Consider the following 15,096-nt stretch of genomic DNA (forward strand, 5'->3'; position numbering starts at 1 on the left):
TCAGTTAACTACACCCACGTAGAACCCAGAGACATAATGGTCCGTGGGCATAACCCTTCCCCTCCCTTCTCCGCCTTACTGTCCCTCTTCCTCTCTTTTCCTTTCTCTCTTTTTCTCCTTGTTGTTTCTTAAATATACGATACCTTTCGCATAATTACACAGAATGTCTCTATTTTTGCTAAATGTGAGAGAAAATCCTAGTATTTTTATATTCGACATGATATTTCTAACATTGCAATGTCCTCACTCTGGAAATAATGCACACGACGTCTGTAATTGTTTTCTTCTGTTTATTATTGTTTTACCTTGTTCTGACAGTACATTACAATGTAACATCTTGAAGATGTTTGAACTCTTTATCTTAATAAAAATTGTTTGCACTACAATAGAAACCTAATGATTAGAGGGTTTAACCATGAGTTAATAAAAAGTATGAAAATAAATACAGGCACTCACCAAAAATGCAGTTTTTGTTAAGGCTCCCGGTACTTGTTCAGTTTCACGGCAGCACTTCCCAGCAGATCGCATGCAAATCGTGTCCTCCCAACCACTATCCACGTCGGCATGGAGTTGATTTTCAAAAGTGGCGAGCGCAGCAAAAAACGAGCCTGAAGCGTGGCGAGGTGACGCGGAATACACATCAAGTAATCTGTGTTCCCTCGTGGGGTTCGCTTTGGGCTCATTTTACGCTGCGCTCGCCACGCTTCGGGCTTGCTGCGCTCGCCACACTTTAGAAAATCAGCTTCACGCCAACATGGATAGTGGGGTATGAACAGATAATGAGGACGCGTACCGCGTCCAATCGCCAAGCTTCGGGCTGATGTGGATAGTGGGGATGTGGTAAATCGCATCGCGGATCGAATCGTATGCAAATCACATCAGATATTTGCAGACGACTTGCATGCGATTTGCATACAATTCGATCTGCTGGGAAGTGCCGCCGTAAAACTAAACAAGTACCAGGCTCCCTATGAGCATCCCGATCCCCAACTTTACACTGTTGGGAGGTATGCTAGTAAAGGGGTAGACACCAGGGCCAGATTAAGGGGGAGGCACAGGGGGTCAGTACCCCTGGGCCCCTGTATCTTGGGCTCCCCTGTGATTGGCATATATATATATATATATATATATATATACACACACACACACACAATACAAAATTCCCAGAATTTGCGCTATTATTATTAGATATTATGGACTACGGTCGCTTATAACACTTGGCCTACTACTAGTAAGGCTTTTCTCACAAACACCACCACAGAAGTGTTAAATAGCACCCTAAAATCACCAGTATTTACTGCAATCTTCCCCTATATTCTTATACTCCTATAGATATGGACAAGATTCTTAAATATAAAAAAATTATTAAAAATTGTAAACATAAAAAAAAAAATATGCACTTTTCTTGCCAGAAGATTTTTTCATACAGTTGGTGTATACATAAGCCCTCCGCGTTCGTCTCCACACGAGACTTCATCAGGGGTGTATGATACAAATCTTTGCCAATCTTTGCTGTTTGTGTGGACCCGTACTGTTGTCCTACTGTGAGCTTTTTATTTAGCGTATTTATTTCTCACTGGTAGTAATTTCACTGTGGTGTTAGGAATTCCAAATCACAGTGTTACATGGGTAATCCTTACCACTTTTGATAGTATCATAGAGTATCCACTTAATTAAGTTCTGAAATTGAGCATAGCCTATGCTCCAGCATACATGTGAAGGTCCAAATGATGTAATAGCAATTAGCCCTTACAAAGGGTGATCAGCCTCAAATATTTAGTAGGGTCAATTTGCTCCTCAAAAATGGGACATAATATGCAATCCAAATGTCTCAAAGGCAGAGGCTGCTGTGTTTGATAGATGTGCACACCTCTGTTAATTCAAAAACTTAATATAAATCTTTAAGTGCCAACGTCACTGTGAGAGATCCTCAAAATGTCTTGGTTGTATTTGTATTTATTTATACCAAAAGAACAGTTGCTGTGAGCAATATTATTTGGTATTTTTAGTGGATATTTTGAGGATCTCTCACAGCAACATTGTCACTCAAATGGTTAATAATCTACAGAGATGTGTACCAGACACTTTTAGTGTTTCGTGAAACATGTTTTGGATCTGGATCTGTTCCAAAACACCACCCTTCAGTGTTTCAGATTTCGTGTTTTTACGCTATTATTAACCTCAATAACTTAAATTTCCACTCATTTCCAGTCTATCCTAAACAAGCTCACACCTCACAATGTTGATTTTAGGTCAAAAAGTTACACCAAGATAGCTAGGTGACTATGCTAAGCAACACAAGTGGGCGGCACAAACATGTGGCCCATCTAGGAGTGGCACTGCAGCGGCAGACAGGATGGCAGTTTGAAAAACTAGGCCACAAAGAGCACATTATGCTAAAAAAAAGGTGCAAGATGGAATTGTCCTTGGGTCCTCCCGCCCAATGTTGGGTAAATAGGACATGCACACTGTCTTTAACAAACCAATCATTTCAGCGACAGGGTCTGCCACACGACAGTGGCTGAAATGATTAGTTTGTTTGGGCCTCCACAAAAAAAATCTCTCCCTGTAAAAACTGGCTCTACAGAGGCAAGATGTCGTTCTCATCCTCTGATTCCTCACCCCCTTCAGTACGTACATCCTCATAGATTATCAATTTGTCCACACTGGAATCCACCATTACAGGTCCCTCTTTAGTCTCCTGAGGCAATTGCTGGTCTTCGTTAAAGAATTGATCATTCATTTTGATGAACATCATCGTTTGTGACAGCAACCTCCTACACTGCTCGCTGACCAGGTTCCCGGCTGCACTAAAAACTATTTCAGAGCACACACTGGAAAGGGGAAAAACTCAGGTAAAATAGAGCCAGTTTGTATAGAGGCTTCCAAACTGCCTTTTTTCCTGCCAGTATAGGTACTGTCTACTTGGATGCTGTCACCAAAGTAATCCTCCACCATTTTTTCAATGGTGAAAGCATCATATGCAGTGACAGTAGACATGTCAGTAATCATTGGCAGGTCCTTCAGTCCAGACCAGATGTCCAAACACTCTCCTGCCTGCCCTGCATCACCGCCAGTGGGTCTGGTAGGAAATTTGAGTTCGGATCGCGCAAGAATCCGATGCTGGGATAATGGCATTTTGCCTCATTCTGCAAGCCGAGCTTGGCGGGAAATGCCAAACGGCGCTCTGATCGCAGTTCGGATTGCTGCCGTTCGGTAGCGTCCAGATTTCAGAAATTTAGACGCGCTCATCTCCAATAATCTATGTATTTTTTTTAACTTCTTGTTTACTGAAGCATGAAAAGAAAACAATGTACAAATATGCAGCTAATCCTGTAAAAATCATGCCAATAGGTGTATGGCTGGAGCTATCCTCAAACCAGAGTGCTGGCAGCCATTTACTGCGCTTACCAGAAGTACGGACCCAAACTACTGGTCACAGAGGAAGCGAGCAGCGTAAGAAGAAAGACAGGAGAAGAAGCCACAGCATTGCTGCCAGGATGAAAGCCAGTGGATAGGTACGATCAGGGCCAGCTAGCTAGCCTGTATTCCACCATGCTGCAATCCTTTGTATAACACCAGCAATTTACCAACATTATCGACTCCTGGCACCCGCAACAGCACCATGATCACAGCAAGATCCTCACTGATGCTCTGAACTGTAAACATTAACCGCGAGTCTTGTGAATTTATCACAATTTATTTTCTCTTTCAATGGTCCTGGTGACACAGCTTCACTTTGGGATGTAGGAGGGTCCGCAGGAGCCAGGCACTTATCCTAAAGCTTTCAGAGAGGTAGGCTCCTCCCACTGCATCCCAGAATCCTCAGTTCGTGTCACATCGTTAACTACCATCGATCATATTCACCCTTGAAGTGAAAATGAATGACCTCATCATTGCAGGTGATCACTGGTGCACGACGGATGACAAACAACCACAAACGATGCAGGACCTTTTTCTATTGAAAAAAACAAACATTGTTAACGACCATAGCCAAACTGACCTGCATGCATGGACGATGGCTATGGTCTTTAACGACCTGCGGGTACGCGCATCGTTGGTAGTCGTCCGTCATTCACAGCATAGACACTAGACGATGTTAAAAGATTCACCTCCTAAACGACCTTCTGGGTTGTTCAGGAGGTGATTTATAATGGGGTCATTCATCATCATTAAGAAAACATCATAAGGTGCGTACACACGGGGCAATATGATTGCTGGCAAAGTGGCAATATATTGCTAGCAATATATTGCTCAGCAATCATATTGCCCCGTGTCCCGTTTTCATCTGCGACCAGAGATGGTCGCAGATGAAAATTTAAACACTGCTGGGTGAAAAGGCAGGGGATGTCGCTGGTCGGAGGAGCATGTTCCTCCGACCAGCGACCATTCAGGGGCTGAAAACGGGAGCGCGCACCCGGCGATTTATCGCTGGTGCACACTCCAATCACTGGCAATATGGTCGCTCAGTGACCATATTCCCAGCGATTTCAGCCCCTATCGCCCCCGTGTGTACACAGCATAAGTGTGTGTATGGGCCTTTAGTATCCCAGCATCCATCCCCACAGAAGTGGCAATGGCTGGGTGAATGGAGCTCTAGCCTCATCTGCCACACCATACTAAGGGGAAGCGGTCATCTATTAGAATGAATTTAGGTCTACAGTCATTAGGTCGACCCCACTAGGTCGACTGGCAGGAAGGTCGACCTGACTTAAGGTCGACATGGGCCAAGGTCGACATGACTTAAGGTCGAATGAACTTAGGTCTACAGTCATTAGGTCGACCCCACTAGGTCGACTGGCAGGAAGGTCGACTGGTCATACGGTCAACATGGGGTTTTTCACTGTTTTTTGAGCCGACATGTGCCGACAGGCGGTATTTCATGCCCTACCATCCACTAGTGCGTGGAGGAGGTTATTAAAGCTGTGGCGAGCGAAGCGAGCCACCGTGCCCGATGCATTGCGAGCGATGCGAGGGTCCGATTCTCATTGCCAACTGTGTCCATGTCGACTGTGTCGACATTCAGCTAAAAAAACAGTGAAAACCCCATGTCGACCTTATGACCAGTCGACCTTCCTCATGTTGACCTTTATGCAAATTCGACCTTAAGTCATGTCGACCTTAAATCAGGTCGACCTTCCTGCCAGTCGACCTAATGGGATCGACCTAATGACTGTAGACCTAAGTTCATTCTGACAGATGTACCGATTCCATACTTATGCTGGGTACACACCAGGACGACTAGGGCCCGATCCCCACAATCTAGATCCAATTCCGATCAATTGGATGTAGATTGTGTGCTGATTGGGCCCTTTTCTGACCTGGTGTGGACCGATACCGATCCGATGCGCTGTCCCGCGGGTCGGTCGGTCGTTATTGAGATCCTACCTGCTGCAGGTAGGATCTCAATGACGACCATACAGCCGGGTGCGGGTCGCCATCGGATCGGACCCGCTCACGGTGCACATCGTGAGCGGGTCGTGCCCCCCCTCGCGTCACTGTGAGCGGGTTCGGACGAGACACTGACGACCCGCTCACGATGTGCATCGTGAGCGGGTCGTCCTGGTGTGTACCCCGCATAAGTAATGTCATACTGAGAAGTTTGGGTACTTTGACCCCCCCTCTCCCAATCATAGCTTTTTCACTTACTAATAAAAAAATTGATTGAACTTAACACAAATATCTTGTTCCTAATATAAGTAGTATGTCACCAACAGGTTCTTTAATGGATACCTGTAACACTCACACTTCCAAGGTAATATGCAGCGGCTGCAGGACCTTTGCTGGTTGAACTAGCTCCAAAATTTTCTGTTTCTTACTGTGGTTTATGGCTACTGGGTATCTGGCTGAAAACTGATCCAGGAATGCTATGCACAAGGTAGGACCATTGAGGTACAGATGAAAATGTAGTCACAGTGCAAACACCATTTAGAAACTGTCATCTAGGGTCTGATTGTGAGTTGGCCGCAGCTGTGTCTGTGTCTTTTGCTGATCGCATGTCTTTGACTATGCAAATGCAACTACAACAAAGCCCTTCCCTGGTGTGCATCCGAATGTGCAGGGACTAGGGTTACCACCTAGTCCCTTTAATTCTGGACACATATTAATTACACAGGTTCTGTGGCTGGCTGACTTCAAGACTCCACTTCACCTGATTTTAAACTGCCACAGAACCTGTGTAATTAACATGTGTCCGGAATTAAAGGGATTAGGTGGTAACCCTAGCAGGGACTGAGATACCCGCTGTTAGCATATTCAGACGCTGAATTACTGTCTAGTGCTTCTTTAGATGCACCATCTGTTACATCATCAAAACATGCAGCAGCCCTAAGGCAGGTGCACATTTCCCGTCGGAGTATGACGTCCTTTGTGGGCGATTAAGTGCTGTGCCTACAAACGGTTGATCATCACAGCCACAACACTGCCATCTCCATGCATCTGAGCAGCCACCTTCTTGTCACCTCACAGGAATGCTCACTAAGGGGGTTATTCTGGTTGATTAGCAAGGCTGCGAATTCCCAGCCTTGCAAGTCCACCAAACCTTGCCCATCCCCCCTTGCAACAGGTGTTCCCACACACAGGCTGCGAATGGATGTTTAACATAAACATCCATTCTAGGGTTACCACCTAGGCCCTTTAATTCCGGACACATGTTAATTACACAGGTTCTGTGGCAGTTTAAAATCAGGTGAAGTGGAGTCTTGAAGTCAGCCAGCCACAGAACCTGTGTAATTAATGTGTCCGGAATTAAAGGGACTAGGTGGTAACCCTAATCCATTCGCATGCTGCGGGGAACACCCACATCTTCCGATGGCCGGCAACCATCGAAAGATGCGGAAGGTGCATGCATATAAAAGTGACTTTCAAGTCACTTACATATGCATGCACGCTGGGACGGAAATGGGCTGGCAGCTGATATCTACGTCACGGCCTCAAAACGCCTATGAAATGTTGTCCATTCCCAATGGGAAAATGCTAATGGGGCTGCCCGGCGCCCCTCTCCGCTCCCTGCCCGCTATCCTGGGTGTGTCCCACGGGGATGCGAACAGATGTGAATAACCCCTAAGTTTCAATGCTCTTCTCTGTGTGAGCGTTTGATGTGCAACTGCCACTTTGTATGAACACAAATGGCACACATGCATAATGCGACTCAGACATATCCAGTAAAAAGAAAAAACGGTACTTGTGTATTACCACGGTACCCTATTTGCATAGGGTGCGATGCCATTTACTTTACTATACACTTCTATGAGATGCAATGAGATTTAGGCACCCCCCCCCCCCCACTATCCACGCCACCCCGAAGCATGGCAAGGGCAGCGGAACGCGTCCTCCTGACCTTTTCATACCCCCACTATCCACGTCGGCGTGGAGTTGATTGTAAACAGTGCGGCAAGCCACCGAGCCCGAAGCGAAGTATTCCAAGTCCCCTCGCGGGGCTCACTGCGTTCGGAGCACTATATAAAATCAACTCCACGCCGACGTGGATAGTGGGGGTATGAAAATGTCGGGAGGACGCGTTTTGCCGCCGCTCGCCACACTTTGGGGTGGCTTGGAAGGTGGGGGGTTGGGGGAGTGCCTAAAACTCATTGCATCTCATAGAAGTGTATAGTAAAGTAAATGGCATTGCACCCTATAAAATCGCATGCGATTGCATGCGATTTTGCGTGCGGTGCGATCGCATGAGATGCGATGCCAGAGAGCAGTGAATAAATTACATTGGAAAATCGCATCACATGCATGCGATGCGATTTTCTTACGCAGAATCACCCACTAAGCAATTTGCTTAATAGGCACCGTGCTAATACACACGGTGTAATTCGATAATATGATAATTATGGCAAAGGACAGCTCTTGTCTTAAGAGCTGTCTTTTACAGTGAGAGTCAGCAGGTCCCATTGTGTCCTGGCAGCTCCCCCCTCCCTCCCTTACCCGCCGCTGCTACTGCTGCGCTGGGCTCTCCTCCTGAAGAGGATCCCGGAAGAGGATCAAAGTGCAGGGAGGAGGAGGTCACAGGTCCCGGCAGCACAGCTCTGTGCTGCCCGGGCACAGGTGAGGGGGGGATCGGTGTGGGTCGTGGTAGAAGCCCATAGGCTTCTATGGGGCATCGCCAGATTTCTCTGGCGACTCCCCCCGTCGCGATAACCCAGCGGGGGATGCTTAGAGCATCCCAAAATGCTGTAAAAACCCTGATAACTGGGTTTTTACCGCATTTTTAGTTTAGAGAATCTCCCCCTGTAATCTGTTAATATATGAGCCCGTTACTTTTTTAAAGAAATGTGGGGTTTCTTTTTATAGAGTAAGCATACTTTATTCTTCTAGCTTTCATTTCCACTTTCTTCAATAATGGTTACATTAGTTATATATCAGTAAGTGTGCAGGTGTGTTTATGTAAATAATTCCAATATATTTTATTCAAGAGCCAATAAAAGCCCAAAATGACATAAGTAAAACAAGAGCATGGATGTAGCATTCAGTGATGTGCTCAGCTGTGGGCTTAGATGGGACACACCCTGCCTGCTGCTGCTGCCAAACGGGGCGGTACAGCCGGGGAGGGGTGTTGGCTACACATCAAGCTCTCTCATTGGCCCTATTCATAACATGGACAGAATTTGGGAGGGGTGCGGTACAGGGGGATGGAAAGTTATTTAAAGTCTTTGGTTTTTAACAGGGCGGAAACTTTCCTGCAGGCGGTATACAGGCAGCAGAGAGCAGATTGTGTGTGGTTCTGTACAGTTGCCTAACTTGTTGCTCTTCCTTTAGGGGGGCGGTTTTTGGAGTGACTTGTTATCATTTGGTTGATATAATCGTTCCTGCGTGTGTACACTGTAAGCTGGAACGCACAGCGGGCACCATGGCTGTCAGACTCTCCCTTCTGTTCTGCTTGGTCTTCCTTGCATCAGGGATCCGAGGTAAGAAAGTTTCTGTGGCCAGCGCTGTGTGATGCCCTGTTCCCCGTGTGCACTGCTCTGGTGGCTGGTGCTATAGCGTTGTGTGATGCCCTGCTCCCCGTGTGCTCTGACGCTGTAGCGCTGTGTGATGCCCGACTCCCCGTGTGCTCTGGCTCCCCGTGTACTTTGGTGCTGTAGTGCGGTGTGATGCCCGAATCCAGTGTGCTCTGCACGCGTGGCCTGGTGCTGCAGCGCTTTGTGGCAGCAGTCCTCGTGCTGGGTCCCTGCCTAGCAGCTGACACACGTTATGTTAGGGGGTTCTATATATAACCAGGCTGTAAGCATCTACAGTATGTATGATTGATGCCAGTCCACCCTGCATGTGAATCAGCCAATGTGACTGAGTGTGTGTGTAGATGCCAGCTCTTTGTCTGATCAGTCCGCATTTGGGTGGGGCAGGAGGCTTATTGTATAGGTGTATGAGGGGGATGTGGTGTGCTTTTGTTGTGTAGGGTTAGGTTCACTTTCAGACGTACCCCTAGCTGACTTGCAACCTGATAATGTCGTTCATATATGACATTTTTTATGAAATAAATATTTTTGGGTCAGGTCAGTAAAACCCTTTTTTTTTGCCTTTGCTGTTGGTAACCTGTAGTGTAGCTTTTGTTAGTTATTGCATATCCGTACAGTAAAGGTCCTATGATCAGTAATGCGGATGCCTTGCCTAAAATGGTAATGTGGTAACTTCATAAAAGCACTAGTTAGACCATCCTTTTAGTACATCCCCACTAGTTACCAGGACAGATCATCATAACCGTAATGCCAGCGTCAGTGCCTATGCCCGCCTGAATGCAGAAACACTTGGATTGCACCATCCAGTGGCCGCCAATGTGCAAAATGCTTTAATTCCCCCAATAAAGGTGTGGAGCAGGTCACTTTAAAAAAAAAAAAATTAAGATGTGGCGATTAAGCCATATTACATAATCACAAGAAAAAGACCTGGATATGACAGTGGTGTGTCCCAAATAATTTTAGAAATATAATTTATTGTTGGGTGGTGATTCAGTTTGATGTGATAAGAGTACCAAAGCCAGCACTAACCAATTAGATGCCCTAAACAACTTTTTTTTTTCTGGTGCCACCGCTAGTTCCGCCTCTAAGCCAGTACCCCCAAGTGCGCAGATCACTGCAGCATCCAGCAAAACTCATCTACTAGGGTGGTATACCTGCATGTCCCATACCCGCACCCCCGAAAAACGGGATGTGATGTTTTAAAAAGATGTGAGCTCGCCCCAAATCACATTTCAGTCCCACAGTAATAAATACATTGCTGCCCCAGATTTAAAATAAGAAAAAAAAATTGCCATCATTTTAATAGAACTTAATATATTCCTATGTCATGGGGCCCATACACCAGTGGAAGGTGATCCTTCGTCCCCCCCCCCCCCCCCCCCCCCCCCACCCGCATCACTGACCAGATGTGCTGATCGGCAGGCAGTGATGATGGCGATCTGTCGGGGGATCTGGGAAGTGCCCAGATAAACAGCTGGTGTATGGGCCCCATTACTCTGCACCCTGTCAGTCTACCTGCACTTGCTGCTACTTTAGTTTGTGGTGGAGGTTTGGAGAGTGGTGGGTTAAATAAATGTCATACTCCGTAAAGGCCCACGGGAGGAGGAGTGGTTCGGCATGCCCAGTAACCCTCATACAGAACTAAGAAAACCAGGACTATATAAGTTGAAGACCGCAGGAAGCTGGGCATCATTTCTTCCTTAGACTCCGGGTCTTCAACCTGTGGCCCTCCAGATGTTGTGAAACTACATGTTCCAACATGCATTGCCGCATTTTTTTCTATAAGAACATACCAAAACGGACAGGGCATGCTGGGACATGTAGTTCCACAACATCTGGCTGGCCATAGGTTGAAGACCTGTACTCTAAAGCAATAATGCTGTAAAACCCCCTTTATCAGGGGGGCTTTAATGCATTTTTGTATGCACTAAAACCAGCACACCAGGTTACTGCTGCTGGGGGTATTACCAGTTGGTGATACCTCATAGAAGCCTATCAAGATAAATTGAAGCTGGGTATATAATGAGATGATATCAGCTTGATTAGTCGTCTCTGGCTAAATTGGGACAAATCGGGGTATTTGTCAGTGTGTGTGTCCAATTTACAGCTACCTGCAGTCGTTGCCATTACCCAGCTGGCACTGCTGCATGGCCAACTGGGCATTAACGAGAGTGACCGTTAATTATATAATGAAGAAGGGGCAATAGTTTGCTCTGACCTTTACTACATCGCTGAATGCGGTCGATTTTATTCAAAATGTGGATCGATTTTTCTATCAGCGTGCTGCTAAGTTGAAGAATGCCGATACACTCAGGTATTTAGTCACGAGTACTGACATTTTCAGATTAAGTGCCCCGTGGCAGAACGGTTTGCGCTGTGTTTGGGTAAAAACATCGCCACCTTTTGTTGGATCCTGGGGCGCGAGCAGAATCCACTAATTGATGGTAGATTAGAATAGCATTGGGAGCTCCCTCCCAGCACTATTCACATTGGTATTAGTAGAATCGATCCCAGTGTGTACCCAGGATCCAATGTGTGGGCACGCTGCATAGTATTAGAGGAAGTATGTGTTTCTTTCTGGGACCCTATTAACTTAGTCTTAAAAATGAAGCTGACTTTCAAAATATAAGGCAAATAGAATAGGAATTACTGATCTCCATTTACTTCATGTGTGCAGTGCCAGGGAATGCGCCTTGGGTGTGTTGGAAGGAGGCCTCAGGAATGTGCATGTGGGTTGGCATACCAGGAATGGTGGAAGTTGGGCAATTTTACTTGATTCAGTGCAGCATCTGAGCTTTACATAAATCAGCTGTGATGAATCATTGTGGTGTATGATGCTACCCCTCTCCCCCACCCTCACCTTGTGCTTCCCTGTGAATCGCTAGATTACTCAGCTTGAATGGAGAATTTGTGCAAAAGCTTTATTAAACCTTAAGGTAGTGTATATAAACTTGCAATTCTTGTTGAATAGCTTGTCAGTGTATTCATACAGTTGTTACTGACAAATAGGAATTTTGTTTTCTACAACAGTTGAATCCTAGCAACCATTGACATGTACTTACTCTAGTCTAGTGACATGTGAATGCTCTAGGCTAGTGCATGGTTGCCTACCTGACCCTCTCCATGAGGGAGACAATGCTCTGTTCCTGGACTTCCCTGGTAATGTATGATTGCCATCACCTGTGGGGAGCTAGGTAATTGATCAGAAAGGTGTCACTGCAGGTGATGGCAATCATACATTACCAGGGAAGTCCAGGAACAGAGCATTTTCTCCCTGAAAGATAGGGTCAGGTAGGCAACCCTGGGCTAGTCTGATTTAGATCAGTGGTTCTCAACAACGGTCCTCAAGGACTCCCAAAAGTGCATGTTTTCCAGGTCTCAACACAGAATCACAGGTGAAATAATTAGCTCCACCTGTGATCTTTTAAAATGTGTCAGTGATTAATGAGTGCACCTGCCGGGTGACCTGAAAAACGTGCACTGTTGGTGGTCCTTGAGGGCCGAGGGTGAGAACCATGGATGTAGACGAATGAAAGACAGTCTTGTTCAGTGGGTGCAATTTTGTATCTAACCAAAAGTATATTGTTTACTCCTAATCAAGCAGATAATCTAAAGATTTGGGGCGAGATGTATTAAACTGAAAATGCGATAAAACCCCGGTTTTACCGATGTATCAAAACCCGGCCACACCGATATCGCATTTGGGTGGTGATACCCTATAGAAGCCTATGGGCTTCTTTTCGCCGACCCCTCCCCCCTCTGGCTTACCTTCCTGAAGGGTTCTCCTGGACCCTGGAAGGTAAACCCCCTCCTCCCCCTAGTGAAGCAGCCGGACATCCTTCCGGCTGCAGGGGGGAGGAGGAGGCGCCGGGGACAGCCTGCTTAGCTGTCCCCGGCGTGAGGGGAGCAGGAGGCGGCAGGAAGGTGACGGAGACCCCCCGCACACCACAGTACAGGTATCGCGGGGGGCCTCCGTCACCACACCGCGATGCCAGCCGCATATGTTAGTACATATGCGCTGGCATCGCGGCTGGGGGGGGCTGCGAAGGGTGGCGATGTATTTTAATACATCTTGCCCCAAGTGAATTTATCCAACACATCAGTAAATAACCTACATACAGGGCTAAAAGTGGTCCTGGAGAGGTGGGGGAACTCCTTTCAATCTGCCACCTAATTGCCATCCCTCCCCTCCCCCCACTTGGAAGGGCCAGTGGCAGGCTTTTCGGGAACACCCATATAAACTATAATGCTTTTCTGATAGAATTACTGTGACAGGGCCAAGGCAGAGTAAAACTAGTTCCATCTCACCATTAGAGGTGGTGGAACTTGGTTCCAACCCCCCACACTTTAACCCCTGCCCCACATCCTTATAATAATAATAATGCAGAGATCTCCGTTGCATACATTTGTTAAACCAACTCACCTGGAGGCAACCCAAGTTCCTCCAATCTGGCACTACAAGGATCAGCAGACACTCCAACTACTTATAACATCTATGCTGGTTAAACAGAATGGCAGTTAATCGGAGCAATTGATTTGTCCACTGCAGGTGCATGTAAGGGAGGGGTTACTCTAAACAAAACCCAAAAAATTATAATAGCAAGAATTTGCATACATCCTACATTCAGGGATCGCCATTACATACATTTGCAAACATAAAATAATGAGATAAGGCTGCTATGATCTTAAAGTAGGAATTTTTAAAGGTTCTGCTACAGTACCTCAAGGATCTCCTGAAAACTCATTTGTACGAAGCCACCTACTGTGTGATTTCATTGTATGTAATGTGTATGCATTAACGTACATTGCTGCTTAGTAGGTCAGCACTGTATAAGTGAGAGATAATTTAATGTCACATTCATTTGCACGACACTGTTGTGGTTATTGCTGTGGTTCAGTGCAGATGGTGCACCTAAATGCAGATGCTTTAGTTCAATTGTAGAACAGCTGTATCACGCCCTCTTATCACCCAACTGCCACAGTTTAGGCATGACTGTTCCAATTTGAGCGGTCTGTCTAACTTTGTTCTGTTTGGGCCTGAAGGCATGTACCATCCGTGGCTGCTTTGTATGTCAGAGCAGCAGATAACTGGTGCAATGCTCTGCTGCCATTATGTGCGTGGCATCTAAAGAGTGCTTGTTTTGGGGATGAATGGGTGAACCCAGCTAGAGTTGCATGACAAAGCAGTGGTACCCAAGCTCTTGTTCCAGTTTGGGAGCTACTGTTCTACATACGTACGGCATAGTATCACCGTAGCAATAACTGCTGTGACCTGACTTCGCTTCCTACGTTCTTCTGTTACCAATTGAGCATGAAATGAAACAGACCTCTGTTCCAAATCACTAATACCACTTTTACACCAAAACTACCGTGTCGCACCTGGGTTTTTGGACCCGGATGCGACCCGGCAGTTCCCTTTTACATTATGCCGGGTAGGGGATGCCGGTGAATTTGGGCCCTGAGACAGCACTCGGAGGTGACATAATCTCCAAGCGCCGGGTAACCCGCCTACCGTCAACCCCGCAATGATGACCGACACTTTGGGGGCAAGCCCGGCACCCAGGTAAGCTGCTGGGCTGTCCCCAGCCTCCGTCCATGAGGTGAATGGATGCCGCACACAGGCATCCATTCACCTCCTCCCAGCCTCTGCTGCTGTCTACATAGTCACCGGGACCCGCTGAACATGCAGCCAAATTGACCTGCATGTTCAGCAGATGTGAGTGAAGTCCTGCCCGTTTCTGCTTCAGGGGGACAGGCAGAGCTTCTGACAAAATGGGGTGCGCAAGGGTCTTGTGTGTGCGAGTGCCCCATTCTGATGGCTGGCGGGAGATGGTGCATGGGGATAGAATAGTCAGGAGCGGCTCTGATCTGTAAGCAAAATCGCTGTTTGTCTGCCCACTAGCTGTTATGAGCGGCATTTAGCTCAGCTGCCCAGTGTGTATAGGCCTTAAGGCACATGAACAGAGCAGGTTTTGGTGATATCCGGACTTTAACACGGATGGTAAAATCAAAATAATTGAGGTACTTATAAGTCAACTGTGCTCTAACATGGATATTGCTAAAACCTGCACTGTTAAGGAATGATGTACAGTACATAAAACATTGTTGGCGGCAGGGGGTTAACTTTATTTCC

The 15,096-nt window shown here is 46.6% G+C and overlaps 1 protein-coding gene across 1 annotated transcript in view; it reads left to right on the forward strand.

The window, feature by feature from the left end:
• LOC146058788 (uncharacterized) overlaps positions 1-5,909 on the forward strand; it is an 83,564-nt gene extending 77,655 nt beyond the window's left edge. The window contains exons 4-5 of the mRNA XM_083171012.1: positions 3,355-3,518; positions 5,718-5,909. Of these exons, the coding sequence (XP_083027138.1) occupies positions 3,355-3,504 (150 nt within the window). The 3' untranslated portion in view covers positions 3,505-3,518; positions 5,718-5,909. The remainder of the gene's footprint in view (positions 1-3,354; positions 3,519-5,717) is intronic.
• The last annotated feature ends 9,187 nt before the right edge of the window (positions 5,910-15,096 follow it).

The sequence above is a fragment of the Crinia signifera genome, chromosome 2 (genome assembly GCF_055691185.1).
Source record: "Crinia signifera chromosome 2, ASM5569118v1, whole genome shotgun sequence".
Classification (NCBI taxonomy): domain Eukaryota; kingdom Metazoa; phylum Chordata; class Amphibia; order Anura; family Myobatrachidae; genus Crinia; species Crinia signifera.